General features: G+C 43.9%; 2 protein-coding genes across 4 annotated transcripts in view; both read left to right on the top strand.

Annotated features, from left to right (window-relative positions):
- The window catches only part of tpcn3 (two pore segment channel 3), a 14,206-nt gene extending 7,184 nt beyond the window's left edge, over positions 1-7,022 (top strand). The window contains exons 8-19 of the mRNA XM_035636392.2: positions 110-236; positions 928-1,135; positions 1,216-1,360; positions 1,456-1,641; positions 2,553-2,617; positions 3,209-3,296; positions 3,802-3,871; positions 4,634-4,850; positions 5,004-5,094; positions 5,197-5,310; positions 6,082-6,197; positions 6,743-7,022. Coding sequence (XP_035492285.1) covers positions 110-236; positions 928-1,135; positions 1,216-1,360; positions 1,456-1,641; positions 2,553-2,617; positions 3,209-3,296; positions 3,802-3,871; positions 4,634-4,850; positions 5,004-5,094; positions 5,197-5,310; positions 6,082-6,197; positions 6,743-6,876 — 1,561 coding nt within the window. The 3' untranslated portion in view covers positions 6,877-7,022. The remainder of the gene's footprint in view (positions 1-109; positions 237-927; positions 1,136-1,215; positions 1,361-1,455; positions 1,642-2,552; positions 2,618-3,208; positions 3,297-3,801; positions 3,872-4,633; positions 4,851-5,003; positions 5,095-5,196; positions 5,311-6,081; positions 6,198-6,742) is intronic.
- A 554-nt stretch (positions 7,023-7,576) lies between these two features.
- The window catches only part of ttbk1a (tau tubulin kinase 1a), a 40,655-nt gene continuing 33,231 nt past the window's right edge, over positions 7,577-15,000 (top strand). Inside the window, exon 1 of one of the 3 annotated variants that reach the window (XM_035636384.2) lies at positions 7,577-7,702. The gene's annotated coding sequence lies outside the window, so the exon portion shown is untranslated. Of the gene's footprint in view, positions 7,703-9,799; positions 10,312-15,000 lie in introns of those variants that run through there. The other 2 variants (XM_035636383.2, XM_035636385.2) reach the window with 2 other exon arrangements.

Here is a 15,000-nt window from a genome sequence, read left to right as displayed (position 1 = left end):
ATGGCTACCGCTCTCTCTCCTCCTCTTCCTGCTCAGCGAACCAGGACGAAGGAGACGAGCTGTTTGTACGTGCGACCTGCTCATTGTGTTCTCTGCTTCTCGTCAGCAGGATGCCGGCGTACAACTCCAGCTCCTTCTTCGCCATCTTCTTCATCGTGTACATCCTCGTCAACACCTACATCTTCATGTCCGTCTTCTTGGCCGTCGTCTACAACAACTACAAAAAATACCTGAAGGTACGACCGTCTTGTCTGTCCGACATGGAGTCAGTCCCGCTCCAAGAGGCGAAACAGGCCCAGACACCAGCTGGTACGTTTCTCCATCGCAAAAACATCTGATAGCCCTCTTTGGTTGTAGCTAGGTCAAGCTAACCATCAGTATGTGACAAGCTAAGTTAGCGAAGTCAGTGCTGGTGGCCGTGGTATAGAACACATTATTAGCTTTACAGGCTAAGTTAGCTTAGGGAGCTAAGTCCGACCTGGAGATTAGGACCAAGGTTTATTAGCATTACAAGCTAAGTTAGCCATGGTAGCTAAGCCAGTGCTGTTGATGGGGTCCACGGTTATTACCGATACATTATTAGCTTTATAGGCTAAGTTAGCGAAGACAGTCCTGGAGATCGCAAGGTTTATCTACATTATTAGCTTTTAAAGCTAAGTTAGCTGTGGTAGCTAACCGGGAGCCAGTCACGGGGACCACTGTTCATCTTACGATACATTGTTGCCGTTTGATAGCGTAGTCAAGGCTCACGTTCTAGAAGTTCTGTAGAGAGAGACTCTCTTATTATTCTGATAGGTCCACATTCCACACGTCTTCGTCAGAGTTTCTGGCGTATCGTGGATCCACGAACAGAACTGGGATTCGTAACATTGTTTGCCTTCATTTGTTTTGTTCGTTGAATGACTCTGACATGTCCTCGACCAATAGGAGGAGGTACGGCAGCTGGTGAGGGCCAAGCGGCACAAGATGGTGCGAGCATTCGCCGTCCTGCAGGAGCGGAGGGAGGAGGCGGGCGGGCAGGTGGTGACCCAGGCCAACTGGAACCAGGTGGTCCGACTGGTCCGGTCCGACATCAGCAACGCCCACAGAGAGCTGCTGTGGAGCGTCTCTGACGACAAGAACCAGGGGTTCATCGGTGGGTCAAACTGAATAATTAGTCTCAACTGAAACAAAATAATACACAAATAAATAACTTGTTTCATGTTTCATGGACAGGTAAAGTGGCGTTCGTCCAGCTGGCCGACCTCCTGAACATCGAGGTGATCACGCTCAAGTCGAGACCGCACCCACTTCACCGCCTGTGCCCCGCCCTCTACCAGTCGGCCCCCAGCCGCCTGCTCTGCCGAATGGTCCAACACCGGTGAGCTCGGGGTCGGGGGTCAGACGTTGACCAGATGAGTGTGACCTCAGAAACAACAGGGAGGAGGTTACAGACGCAGTGTGTGTGTCTCACAGGGCCTTTGTGATCGTGTACGACCTCATCATCCTGGTGAACGCCGTCTTCATCGGCCTGGACGAGGAGAACCCAATGATCGCCAACTCGGAGTGGGTTTTTCTGGCTCTCTACCTGCTGGAGATCCTGCTGAAGCTCTACGTGTTCGAGCCCAGAGCGTTCTTCTCCAGACACAGCTTCTGGAACTGGTGAGGTCACCGTGGTCTTCACCACCAGTGCTGTGTAATATTTAGAAGAACTTATTCACAGAAGTTGAATATATTGTCCATAACTATGTGTTCATATATATATATATATATATATATATACAGCTCCACCAGTGTCAAGACGCCGTCACACAGCCACAACATCCGACCACCGCTTTCAAAATAAAACTCCCTCATCGCCTCAACGCAAACACAGATTGGAGCTTTTGTTCCCTTCGTCTAAAAAATAAACTATTGTTAAATATTATTTCATATCATCACTGGGCACATTCTTAATTTGTTTATAATAGATTAAATTGTATGATATTTATTTGATAATGTTCTCATTCGCGAACATAATTAATATGACAGACATTCAGTTTATAGAAAATATACAGTGAATTACTGTTGGTTTCAGCCCTTATAGAGTGAACATTATAAAGTTATGAGTCTGTATTATACGGCAGAAAAACTAAAATGAATAAGTATCATGTTATAACGTGAAAAGTTTATTGTTAAAATAATAACGTTTTCACGTTATAACAATAAACCATCACAAGTTACATCATTTTTTTGTTAAAAGATTCAAACACAAGCACAGAACAGAACTTTAAAGCCACAGTGTGTGGCTTTAAAGAACTTATATCAGAAGAACTTATTCACAGAAATCTAGTATATTGTCCATAACTCTGTGTTCATATGAGAGTTAAATCTAGTTCCATGAGGTGGACCGACCTCCGTGTGAGTCTCCATGTTTCTACGTCTCCAAGTGTCCCCTGTCGGTCGCTCAGTTGGTTGCAGTTTGACACTTTACCACCAGATGCCGCCAGAAAATTATGAAAATTACACACTGGGGCTTTAAGAGACGTAAATTTAAATGAATTTCAACTTGAAATCATTTTTCCTGTTTGCAGGTTTGACACCATCATTGTTATCTCTGCTCTCATCGCCACGATCGTCAACTCGGCCATGAAGTCATGTGAGTGCTCGACTGGTGCCAGGAACCAGTTGGAACGCAAGAAATACAGATATTTTTTGCTTTAATTTTTCTTCCTAAGGAATCACATTTTTGTGACTAAATGTGCACGAAAACTCACAAAACTTGACACTTGCGTCAGTCATGTTAAAAAAATTCACACCTGAAATTCCTGCTCTGTAACGTCTTTCACACAGATGCACAAACAGTTGTAGGCGCATGTATCATGCTCAACAGGAAGTTGGCCCTTTTGAACCATTATATGGTTAATGGCTGTTTATTAAGTTCAACATTGGTTGAACAGTCCAGAGACGTCTGCGATGGAAAGTGGTTTGAAGATTGTGTTTTCATTGAATACATTTTTTTTTAATGTTTTGCCATGAAACAGGAAGTTGTGTTTTGAGTGAGCGTGGTCAGATTTGCCCCAGACTTTAATAAGAGTCTGTGACTGAAGACGTCTACAATATTCAGTCATAGTCATAGCGCCACCCACTGGACACTGTAAACTTTGAAACATTTTGTTTTGAAGAAACTCATTTATCTTCCTACTGACGTATCCGTCTTCCTAAATAATTTGTCCTGTCCTGTTGACAGCGGGAGGTTACACCAGTCGGCAGATCCTGGACATTGTGTTCATCCTGCGAGTCCTCCGACTGATCCGGGTGGTGGACAGCATCGAAAGGTCTGAAATTAAAGGCACTTTTATTCATTTATTTGTTTATGCCATCAAAAATATGGTTAACCTGCAGTGAAGAGCAACATTTTCTGTTTGAGATATCATGTGTCGTCACTTGCAACCAAATGTGGCCCGACTGTACCTTTACTGACACCATGAATAAGACTGAGGGTCGTGTACCTCCACCACTAGGGGCACTATGGTAAAATAACAAACAAAGATTTGTTTAAACATTTCTGTGACTAGAGACATGGTTCTCCTTCTAAAATGTCAAGAAGCATTAGCCATATGAGCTCATTAGATCATAAACCATAAGCAGTACAGAGATGAAAGTGCGCAGACCGCTGGCCACTGGTGGAATGCTTCACTTAGTTAAAATTCCTTGTGATCGCACCACCATGTGGCCAGTTATTCATGTTTTTACAGAGTGCTCGTCCTGGTTGTAGTCAGTTGTTTTTCATGGCTCTTCGTGTGTCTTTACGAATGATGAGGACATTTGTCTCTGTAACAGGTTTCGTACAATCATCAACACCTTGATCAGGATCGGACCGGCGATCCTCACGTTTGGACAGCTCATCGTTGTGAGTTGTGAAGCATCCACGAGTGTTTTTGATTTCCCCCAGGAAGCTTCAGGAAGTCAGGCTGCTCGCTCTATAGCCATGCTAGCGGCTACTTTGAGCTAATGCTAACAAGTGACAGGCTAACATAATGTTTGCAATGCATCACCATCTTAGATTAGCGTAACTTGCTCATTAGAATCATACAGACTGAGGCAACATGATCCGCTGCAACCAGGAATCCACCAGCCGACAAACACCAACAGAATTAGCATTAGCATATCATCAATACCGCTGCAAAGGACATTTTCATTTATCTCTCTATTGACAGTAGCACTATTTTTGAATTTATAGTGAACTAATAGTAATAATTTCAGTAATAATGCTCACAAATATTGATGTGTCAACAATAATCTACAGCCATGCTAGCAGCTCTGTGACGCTGTTCTTGGGTACAGTGCTAGTTTAAGCTAAATGCTAACATTACCATGCTAACGTGGTCACAAAAATAATGCTAACATCCTGATGTTTCCTAAGTGTGATGTTTACCATGTTCACCATCTTAGTTTAGCATGTTCGGTTGCTAATATTAGCGACTTCGCAATGAAATCAGAGGAAAGTGGAGGTTTTTCGAGGTGTTTGTGAAAAGTCGTATGATCATGAGTTCTTCCAGTTCATCGTGAGAGGAACATGAATGTCAACTCCACTGGAAGTTGTTGAGGTGTTTCTGTCGGGACCAGTAACAGAGAGTCAGCGTCGCGGTGCTGATGCCGAACCTCTCCACAGGTGGTGTACTACGTCTTTGCCATGGTCGGGATGGAGCTGTTCAAACACAAGGTGACGTTTTACCGGGACCCCGGCGACCCGGCGAAGGCGTTCTGCGGAAACCCGCTGCTGCAGGGAACGGCCTTCGCACACCTCAACTACTGCAAGAACAACTTCAACAACGTGGTCTCCTCCTTCATCCTGCTGGTGGAGCTCACCGTGGTCAACCAGTGGCACGATATCCTTCGCCTGAACGCCCCACACGGGGAAATTCTGTGGATGTACAGTAGCACGTACAGTACAGAGGAGTAGAAGTGTCAAATAACATGATGAAATTCTTTGTTTCAGGATGATTCCGATTTCTCTCTGTGATTCCTTAACGTGACTCCACTGCTCAGCAGCGGCTTCGCCACCGTCACTCACATGTCAGCCAGGATCTTCTTCGTCATCTTCCACGTCCTGGTCGTCATCGTCATCATCAAGTAAGACAAAAATAAACAACCCTGCGGCTACAAACCCGACGCGACGCGTGACGCGTGACGCCCCCGTCGTCACGTCTCGCTCGCGGCTCTTTTGTCTTCCAGCATCTTCGTGGCGTTCGTCCTCGAGGCGTTCTTCGTGGAGTACTCGGTGGATAAGAGCGACCTGCAGACGTCTCTGGAGAAGAAGATCGAGGAGCTGGAGCTGGCCGTGGAGCGGTACGTCTCCATGACAACCACAGACACAATCTGGGCCCTGGTTATGGGTTGTTTTTTTTCACGCATTTATTAAAACACAGCGACAGATTAGTGTTTCAGAAACGTATAATGAGACTTGAGTCTCAAATCTATTTTTTTTTTTTTAACAGTATTATGGAATATTAACGACCATAAAACAAAAGCAAAAACAAAAAAATTAACGGCAAATTTGGAAAATCATGGAGATGATCCGAATAAAAAAACACATCACCGCTTCGGGCCTTTTAAATTTCTTCACTCGTTTAGAGGCTGAATAATATTTATGGTCCAACATGTGAAATACATTTTTTAAAGTCGCTTTTTTCTTCTATGCTTATGAGCCCTCTTGTTTTCTTATCTTATTTCATTAGAATCATTAAAAAATGATAATAAAAAGATCCAATAATTCACAAGAAGACTGGAGGAAAATCTAAATGTTAACTTTTTAAAACTTATATCCAGTTAATCATCCGTGTCCCCTCGTCGGGACGGGAACCACGGGTTTGAAACAGTTAGAAATATGGAAAAAAATGATGGTTAACAAATTTAACGTTTAATGTTCAGATTTAAAATCACTTTTTGTTTTTGTGATCCACTTTGGGATTTGATGCTTTTTTTTTTTGCCCCAGGTTTCGTCTGGAAGGAAACACGACCACGAGTTTACTTGGTTTAGATTATAGATTTTGTTGTTATGGTTTCTTTTACAGTCAAATGATGAATTGTGTGTGTGGTGATGTCGTTTTGTTCTTCCAGGGAGAAGCTGCAGGAAAACCTGGTGGACGCCATGGAAACCGTCGACAATGACCTGGGAACCGGCCAATCGCAGACGGCGAACAAACCGACCCTGATGTTTAAAATTGCTTCAAAAAGTAAGAGAAATATCATTTTTTACTATTATTAATGAATATATTTTTTTCGTAGTGCTCTACAATATTACCACCAAACTTGTTGTGGGTTAATCTGTTGGTTTTTTGTTCCTTTTTCTGAATTAATTTTTTGTGATGTATTTACTCCCGTGTATTCAATTACTTATTCATTCATTATTTATTTTGATTCCGTTCTATATAAATACATATATTTTTTATTATTTGGTTTATTTATTTATTTTCAAACATAAAATGTTGTATACGTGAGTGCTGCACTATGTGAACCAACTGTGATTCCAATATAACTTTTAATAGATTTAAAAAAATTAATATATATATAAAAAATTAAATAAAATTAAAAAGTAATAGACCCTGAGAGCTGAAGGAGGCGACGGTGAACGAGAGGAGAGACGATTTAATGAATGAGACTACTGTAACAGTAGAGGCTTTTATTTTGAAACATATTTCATGTTCCTGTCAATCACAGTATTGATTATGGGTATTGGTGATGTCACTGACCTGTGTGTGTGTGTGTGTGTGTGTGTCAGGATATCGGACGGTGGACGCCTTGTTGCAGCGGATGTTCGAGGCCGATCTCGACTCCGAGGACTTCGCCGAGGGCTCCGACCCCGACGCTCCGACCGACGGGAACTTTGCCAACCCGTCGTTCGGCTCGGCGTAGAAACGATAATGTTCAAATGTAAAATGAACGGGAACCAGATCCGGATGTTCAGTCGTTATATTTTTTATATTACTGTCTTGTAGCTTCTCTGGAGAGACGCAAAAAAGAAATTTGTATTTTTCTCATAAAGACGATTTACACTTGAACTTCCTGTTGGTGTTTGTTTCTGTCTCTGAGTGACAGCGTCACCATGTCACGGACGTATCGTCCCGGACGACGACGAGCATCCGCAGCTTCAGGAGCAGAACTCTGATGGTTTTATTTATCATTGGAGATATAAAAAATGATTTATTAATAAAAATAGATAGGTACTTTATTTATCCCAAGCTGGAAAATGCTGGTGTTACAGCAGCAAGTTTCACACAACACACTCTAAAAAATAGAGTATACAATATTCACAAAAACAAATATACGAATTACAGAAAAAATATAGAGAATTACATGAAAAATGAATAGTGGAAGGGTAGGTTTTTCATCAAAAAAGAAGTGAAAGACCAGAAAAAAGAAGGAAATCAAAATATGAATCATGTTTATATATAATCAATATTTTTTTACTTTTTATACTGATTTGACTGTGAGCAGAACAGACTCCGTATCAGCAGGGGGCGGTGTGGAGCTGCAGCTCGTGTGTGTGTGTGTGTGTGTGTGTGTGTGTGTGTGTGTGTGTGTGTGTGTGTGTGTGTGTGTGTGTGTGTGGTGCTGATGCTGATGCTGATGCTGTGGAGATGATGGAGATGGAGCGGAGGGAGTGGATCCCGATCCCGCTCGGTTCTCTGTCGTCCGGACGGAAAACAACAACAACAACAACAACAACAACAACGTTCAGGTGAGAAACAAACCAAACAAACAAACAAACAACAGCTGCAGAGAAACGACGCGACGCTGAAGAGTCGAGGTGTGTGTGTGTGTGTGTGTCGAGTACAGAGTCAATCTCATTGTGTTTTATTCACAAATGAGAATCCTCGCGTCTGACAACGTGTAGAACCACAGTGAAACCACAGTAGAACCACAGTAGAACCACAGTAGAACCACAGTGGAACCACAACAGGAACAACAGGCCCGACGCTGCCCGAGCAGGAGGAGGAGGAGGCGTTCAGGTGCTGCTCGGAGGGTGGGACAGCCCAGCGCCGGCGGCTCGTCAATGAAGGAGTCACCGTCAAGTGAGACACAATAACTACAACCAGCAGCGTCCGGTCCGTGTTTTCGGATTAATACAAAAATTAAACAATTAATACAAAAATAAAAGTAAATTGGGGGATGACATTTAAAGAAATAAAAATCATCAAACATCCAGCAGTTGTTGAAACACGCTGGTAGTTAATTTATGATTCACGTTTTCTTTTATTAATCCAAATAAAATATCATATTTTACCTTTATAAAAATGTAAAAAAATTCCCATGAGAAAATATTATATTTCTATATTGAGTAAATCAAATTCAGTATCAGTTATAAATACACAAGAGTCCAGATGTTGACACACTGGACGCTCACTGGCTCAATATTTTCATTGAATATTTCTTCTTTTTTTGGCATTTTTTTTTAAGACAATGATTTTTGGAAAAACCGTCCTGAGCCGTTTTCAGCCCCGAGTCGTGTCTGCAGGAGTGAAATCTGAAACCTGAGGTGGAAACTAGGCAACTGATCAATTTCTTCACTTCCTGCTTGTTTGTCTCGTTGCTCTGAGCAGCTATGGATTATCATTCATCACTGATTAATCTGCCCATTATTATTTTTTTATTTCATTGATCTAAGACCCTTTTTTTTTTGAAGAATCATCAGATTTGAGAGGAAAACAAATGTTGGAAGTTTTGCTTTAAAACTCCAGTGTGTACAATTTAGAATAACTTATCCACAGAAGTTTAATATATTGTCCATAACTATGTGTTCACAGTTTTCAGACGCTGGAAACCGGAAATGGAATCAGCGGTGCGCCACCATGAAGTGTCTCCTGTTGGTCGCTCAGTTGGTTTCATTTTGACACTTTACCACCTGATGGCGCCAGACAATTATAAAAATGACACACGTTTTTTCGTGAAAACTTTTACATTGAAACGTAAAACGTTGACACTTCATGAAAACTTCATGGCATCTGGTGGTAAAGTTGCAAACCACAACCAACTGAGCGACCGACAGGGGACAATTTATGACGGCGCACCGCCGATTCCACTTCCTGTTTCCATCAGCGTCTGAAAATTCAACGTGAACGCAACGTGTTCTGGACGTTTAGTTCAACAACGTATTCAACACGACGTAGAAACATGGAGACTCACACGGAGGTCGGTCCACCTCATGGAACTATATTTAACTCTTATATGAACACAGAGTTATGGACAATACAGTATATTCAATTTCTGTGAATAAGTTCTTCTGAATATTACACCCTGTGGCTTTAAAGTTCTGTGCTTGTGTTTGAATCTTTTAATCAAAATAACGTGAACGTTTCAGGTTTTAACGAAAAAATTATGTAACTTGTGAAAGTTTATTGTTATAACGTGAAAAATTTATTATTTTAACAATAAACTTTTCACGTTATAACATGATACTGATCCATTTTAGTTTTTCTGCCGTATAATACAGACTCATAACTTTAACATGTTCACTCTATAAGGGCTGAAACCAACAGTAATTCACTGTATGTTTTCTATAAACTCAATGTCTGTCATATTAATTAAGTTCGCGAATGAGAACATTATCAAATAAATATCATACAAGTTAATCTATTATAAACAAATGAAGAATGTGCCCAGCGATGATATGAAATAATATTTAACAATAGTTTATTTTTTAGACGAAGGGAACAAAAGCTCCAATCTGTGTTTGCGTTGAGGCGATGAGGGAGTTTTATTTTGAAAACCGTGGCCGGATGTTGTGGCTGTGTGACGGCGTCTTGACGCTGGTGGAGCTGCAGAGCTGCAGTGCGGACAAACGGGCTGGAGCCGGAGAACCTGACTCCCTCACACCGCCTCTCCAGCGCCGAGCCCGGGGTCCGCGTCGCCCTCAGCCCGGCCTCTGGATCCGCGTCTTCTGCCGGTCGGACTCCTGGATCCGGTCCAGCAGGAGGAGGGTACCACGAGTCCGCATCCTCCTCCTCCTCCTCCACAGCTGCAGCCGCGGAGAACCGGAGGAGGACCCGGACCCGGACCCGGACCCGGACCCGGGCAGCGGCGGTTTTACTGCTCCAGGACTCGTGGGAATTAGGAGAATCCGATCTGGTCTTTGTCTGGACCCCGTGGTCCTGCAGCGGGTCTGCGCTGCACCGGGCGGCCGGTCCGGTCTGAGACCGGGGGACTGGTTCATCCTGTGGGAGTCTGAGGCCCGAGCCACGGCCCCCCCTCAGAGGAACGGTGGGTTTTCTGGACCAGGACGTTTTGTGCCGAAATATAATCCCAGATGAAGATTCCCAAAAGGCGGAAAAGGAGCGGACGGTGCGCCAGGTAGGCCTGATCCGGGTCCAGGTCCGGCCCGGACTACAGGGGATCAGGCTGTGTGTGTGTGTGTGTGTGTGTGTGTGTGCGTGCGTGTGCGTGTGTGTGTGTGTGCGTGTGCGCGCTGCAGTGATGCGTTAACGGAATGAAGAGTGAATTGAGGCTGATCGGAACATTGAGACCCGGGACGGATCCGGTCCGGACCGTGTCACTGTCTAATGATCTGTACTGTCAATCATAACTCGGGTCAGTCCGGGCCAGATTTATTGATCCAGCAGGATGTGATGTTGCGCAGGCGCACAGAGGACCCATGACTGTGCACTGCAGAGGAGAGATTCAGATTCAATATGAGTGATGCGGAGAGGAGAGGCAGGTGGGGAGGGAGGGGCGGGGGGAGCAACCCTGGACCAGAGCGGAAGTGCGTCACTGAACCACACGCTCTGCCTCTTGTTCGTTTATGTTCAACATTTATTATTTAATTTGATTTTTTTAAATTCTGTGATTGTTACAAAAACAATAGAGCAACAATATCACAACGAACAGTCGGCGTACGGAAGAACTCTTGTGTCAAAATGTATCAATTCATATCCAAAGTATATTAATGAAATGAGTCACGAACAAGCAGTTCATAAACATTCAAGTGAAAAAAACTATATTCAATCAAATCAATCTATATTCCCAAAGTAGAAACCATCTAACAACAAAATGTCTTTTTTGTAATAATTGTGAATTAAAAAAAAAATTGAACTCTTGAATATGAGATACTGGCAGCAAAACATGACAAGCTACATATTCAAATAAATAAGATATTAAAAAAGTTAGTAGGTAGCTTATTTTGTATTTTTCTGATCATTTTATGTTTATGTTTTTAACACATTTTTTCTTTATTCATGACCTTAGGAATCTGTATTTGTTAATTTTAAACACTTAAACTTTCTGATATTAGACAAAACAATCTATTATCTGAGTGAGAAATAGGCAATAACACGACATTATAATATAATAACATGACTTCAGAGTTCGACTCGATTTTACATTTTAACATGTAACTTCCTTGTATTTCTTTCCTCATCTTGACTGGTCGTCGTATGAATTTATTCGCAGCATCGACGTTCAGAGAACAAACACGGAACAGTTTCCTTTTCTCATCTGATGCCAAATAAATCACCATCACGTTTCAAAAAGATCAAAGTCTCCAAACTCCGGTCGCTGTGTTTCCATACAGATGTTTTCATGCGTCTGGAGGGAAACGGCGAAAATCGTTCTCGTTAGCGTTGCCTCGTTCTCGTTGCCTCGTTCTTGTTAGCTTTGCCTCGTTCTCGTTGCCTCGTTCTCGTTAGCGTTGCCTCATTCTCGTTGCCTCGTTGTCGTTAGCGTTGCCTCGTTCTCGTTGCCTCGTTCTTGTTAGCGTTGCCTCGTTCTCGTTAGCGTTGCCTCGTTCTTGTTAGCGTTGCCTCGTTCTCGTTAGCGTTGCCTCGTTCTCGTTAGCGTTGCCTCGTTCTAGTTAGCGTTGCGTCATTCTTGTTGCATTGTTCTCGTTAGCGTTGCCTCGTTCTCGTTAGCGTTGCGTCATTCTTGTTGCATTGTTCTCGTTAGCGGTGCCTCGTTCTCGTTAGCGTTGCCTCGTTCTAGTTAGCTTTGCTTCGTTCTAGTTAGCGTTGCGTCATTCTTGTTGCATTGTTCTCGTTAGCGTTGCCTCGTTCTCGTTAGCGTTGCCTCGTTCTCGTTAGCGTTGCGTCATTCTTGTTGCATTGTTCTCGTTAGCGGTGCCTCGTTCTCGTTAGCGTTGCCTCGTTCTAGTTAGCGTTGCCTCGTTCTAGTTAGCGTTGCGTCATTCTTGTTGCATTGTTCTCGTTAGCGTTGGCTCGTTCTCGTTAGCATTGTCCCTCCGCGTGTTTGGTGAACTTGGCATCACATGGAAAATGTATATGAATCCACATCTGTTCAGGTTACACGAGTAAATTTACTGTCTGCGGATCTGAAGGTGTCGCCCCTCTACGCTCCGCCCCCCTCCCTCACCTCACCTCACCTGTGATGTCACTGTTTGAGCCTTATTGTGCCCTCTGTTTTGGCTTGTAGGCTAACACACGAACAGGAAGGGTTTTGTCGCGCTCAGGATTTGTTGTAAGCCGTCAGGTTTTCCGGAAGCTCAGAACTATGGTGAGCTCGGACTGACGTCCATTAGATCAGAAACTGGAATGACGCAGCCCGGCTTCTTGGCAGAGCACAGCACCCCCCCACCCCCCACTGCCCCACCCCCTCCCCCTCCTCCCTGCTAGTGAGCAGATTGGTAGATCTGTAGGTGAAGAAGAGGAGGAGGAGGAGAGGAAGAGCAGACTGTGGTTGGAAGGAAGAAAGAGAGTGAGGATGTTTCGCTCTGATCAGCTGCTGAGACGCTTGAACGCACCAGAACATTCTGCTGCGGGACCACAGAGTTTCTCTCAGTCGCCGAACACCTCAGTGCCGCCTTTATTACTATACTCTACTTTATTATATATATCTACTACTATATAAACTAACATGATGCAACACCATTCCACACTTCACTGCACCATAACATTGGAGGATGATGTTCTCACTCTTATTGTGTACAACCACAACACACACTATAATACACACCAGGGTTTTTATAGTTAAAGGAAACAACGCTGCGTTCAAACCAAACGAGTTGTGTTACTCACGTGAGTTTGATCATCGGAAAGTAAACACAACCCAAGAATATCCTCGGATGTCACTGACGTCCACGTTCACGTCTGATGATCTCGGCGCTAATTGGCTTTCATGACTTCGCGTCACACGAATGACGCGTCTTAGCGTTTTAATTTGTGTGAGTTGACATCAATTTCGCGTCTATTGGTGTCTTTGCGTTGACTTCGTATGTAATCTCCTCGCGTTTGGTGTGAACGCAGCATTGGACTTAATTCCTCAAAATAAAAATAAGAGTACTCATGTAGTGGTTCCAATCTTTTCTTACTGCACTGCTCTATGTATGACATCATACTGTGCTTTTATTTTACAGTATTATAGCCGTTGTGATCGGACCAGTTACTCTCTTACATTAGATACGCTGTTGTGTAATACTGTCGCAGTGTATTCTGGGAATCTCTGTGGCCCCGCCCCTCTGCAGTGACTGGCGGCTCAGCGGCGTCTTGAGGCCTGCAGCAGGTTTCACTGCATCTCCAGTGTCACAGTCGCTCTCAGCCGCCGCGACGACGACGATGGTGATGATGATGATGATGCTGATGCTGATGCTGTATCGCTGGTGCAGCGACGCCTCCTCCTCTCCCTCCCAGTCCGTCCAGTCCTCTCGTCAGAGCTGGTCTGACTGGAAACAGACGCGGACGCTCTCCACGACACCTCGCAGTCCGCCTGAGCTCTGCATGCACTGATGACGGCCCGTGGCATTGCATGCAGAACCGCATGGTTTGGGGACCGACATTGCATCACTTTGATCGTAAAATTTCCCCCCTCCCCCCACGAATCCGACGGACGGCGAGAACCGTCCACTGCAGATACGCTGTGCGAGGAGGCCGACGCGTGACGACAGAGCGACCGCGGGAGTGGAGCTCCGTTCGACTCTGCTGATGTTCGTGTTTCAACCACTGTGAATCCAGATCCAGTGTTCGTTGTCGTCGGTCCGACTGATCTGCTGCTCCAGGATTTGATGAACTTGCCAATGCAGCAATAAAATAACCAAACCAACCAAATATAAACAAACCTCGATGTGGGACCTTTTTTTAACCCTGAATTTGTCTTCTCAGGCAGAGCTCACTCCCGGGCTGATTGGTCCACAACGAGCTCCTCCACAGCTCCAATCTGAGAAGACTGTCTCTGACATGGACCCAAACTCAGAACCAAATACCTCGACATAAAGATTTGACTCATGGAGCTCGTTGGGCGTGGTACTCAACTTGGGAGTGAGCACTACCTGCCAGTCCAGATTCGGGGCCAAAAAATATTCTTGTAGTAACAAGTTTAAAATTTTACCTCTGTGACCAAACAAAACGGCACCAATCACAAATGATTCTCCTGTCACTGTGAGGGCTGGGCATCGCTTCAAAAGTATTGATCCTTCCACTGATACAATGCTGGAATAATTTAAACGTATATTTCTGCAAAACCAAAATCAGGAAATTATTCATGAATCACAGACCTGACAGGTAAAGAGCTCGGTGTTCAGGTGCCCAGCCCTCGTCAGCATTATTGATCCTTTATTGATCTTTTTAAAGGAAGAGTTGAACAGAGTTCAGATTCACAACACTTCTCATGTCTGCTGCTACTTTCAGCAGCTGCTTAGCTTAGCTTAGCATTAGGACGGGGAAGCAGTCTCACAACAGAGAAATAGTTCGTCAGCCATTCGATATCCCAAAACAGGATATATATCGTGTTAATGAGTGAGCGTTAGAGCTGCTGGGTTTGTGGATTAACCTCGTACCTGGGGACAGAACCAGGCAAGCTCCTTCCACCCTTTTCTAGTCTTTATGCTAAGCTAAGCTAAAGGTTAAATATAAAAAGTGAATACTCCCAAATTTGTCAAACATTTCCTTTAACTTGACACAAACAAGGGTTCTGATGTAATCACATTCTCCTTCAGTTGAGGGATCATGTATGGATCCAGCTGGATTTCTGCTCAATGCATCTGTCTGTGCGCCAATGTCACTTCCCACGGCGCAGGATTTGCGTTGGTGCCGTTTTGTT

Source organism: Scophthalmus maximus, chromosome 8 (genome assembly GCF_022379125.1).
Source record: "Scophthalmus maximus strain ysfricsl-2021 chromosome 8, ASM2237912v1, whole genome shotgun sequence".
Lineage (NCBI taxonomy): Eukaryota > Metazoa > Chordata > Actinopteri > Pleuronectiformes > Scophthalmidae > Scophthalmus > Scophthalmus maximus.
Note: the sequence above shows the minus strand (reverse complement) of the source record. Positions and strands in the feature narration are given on the sequence as shown.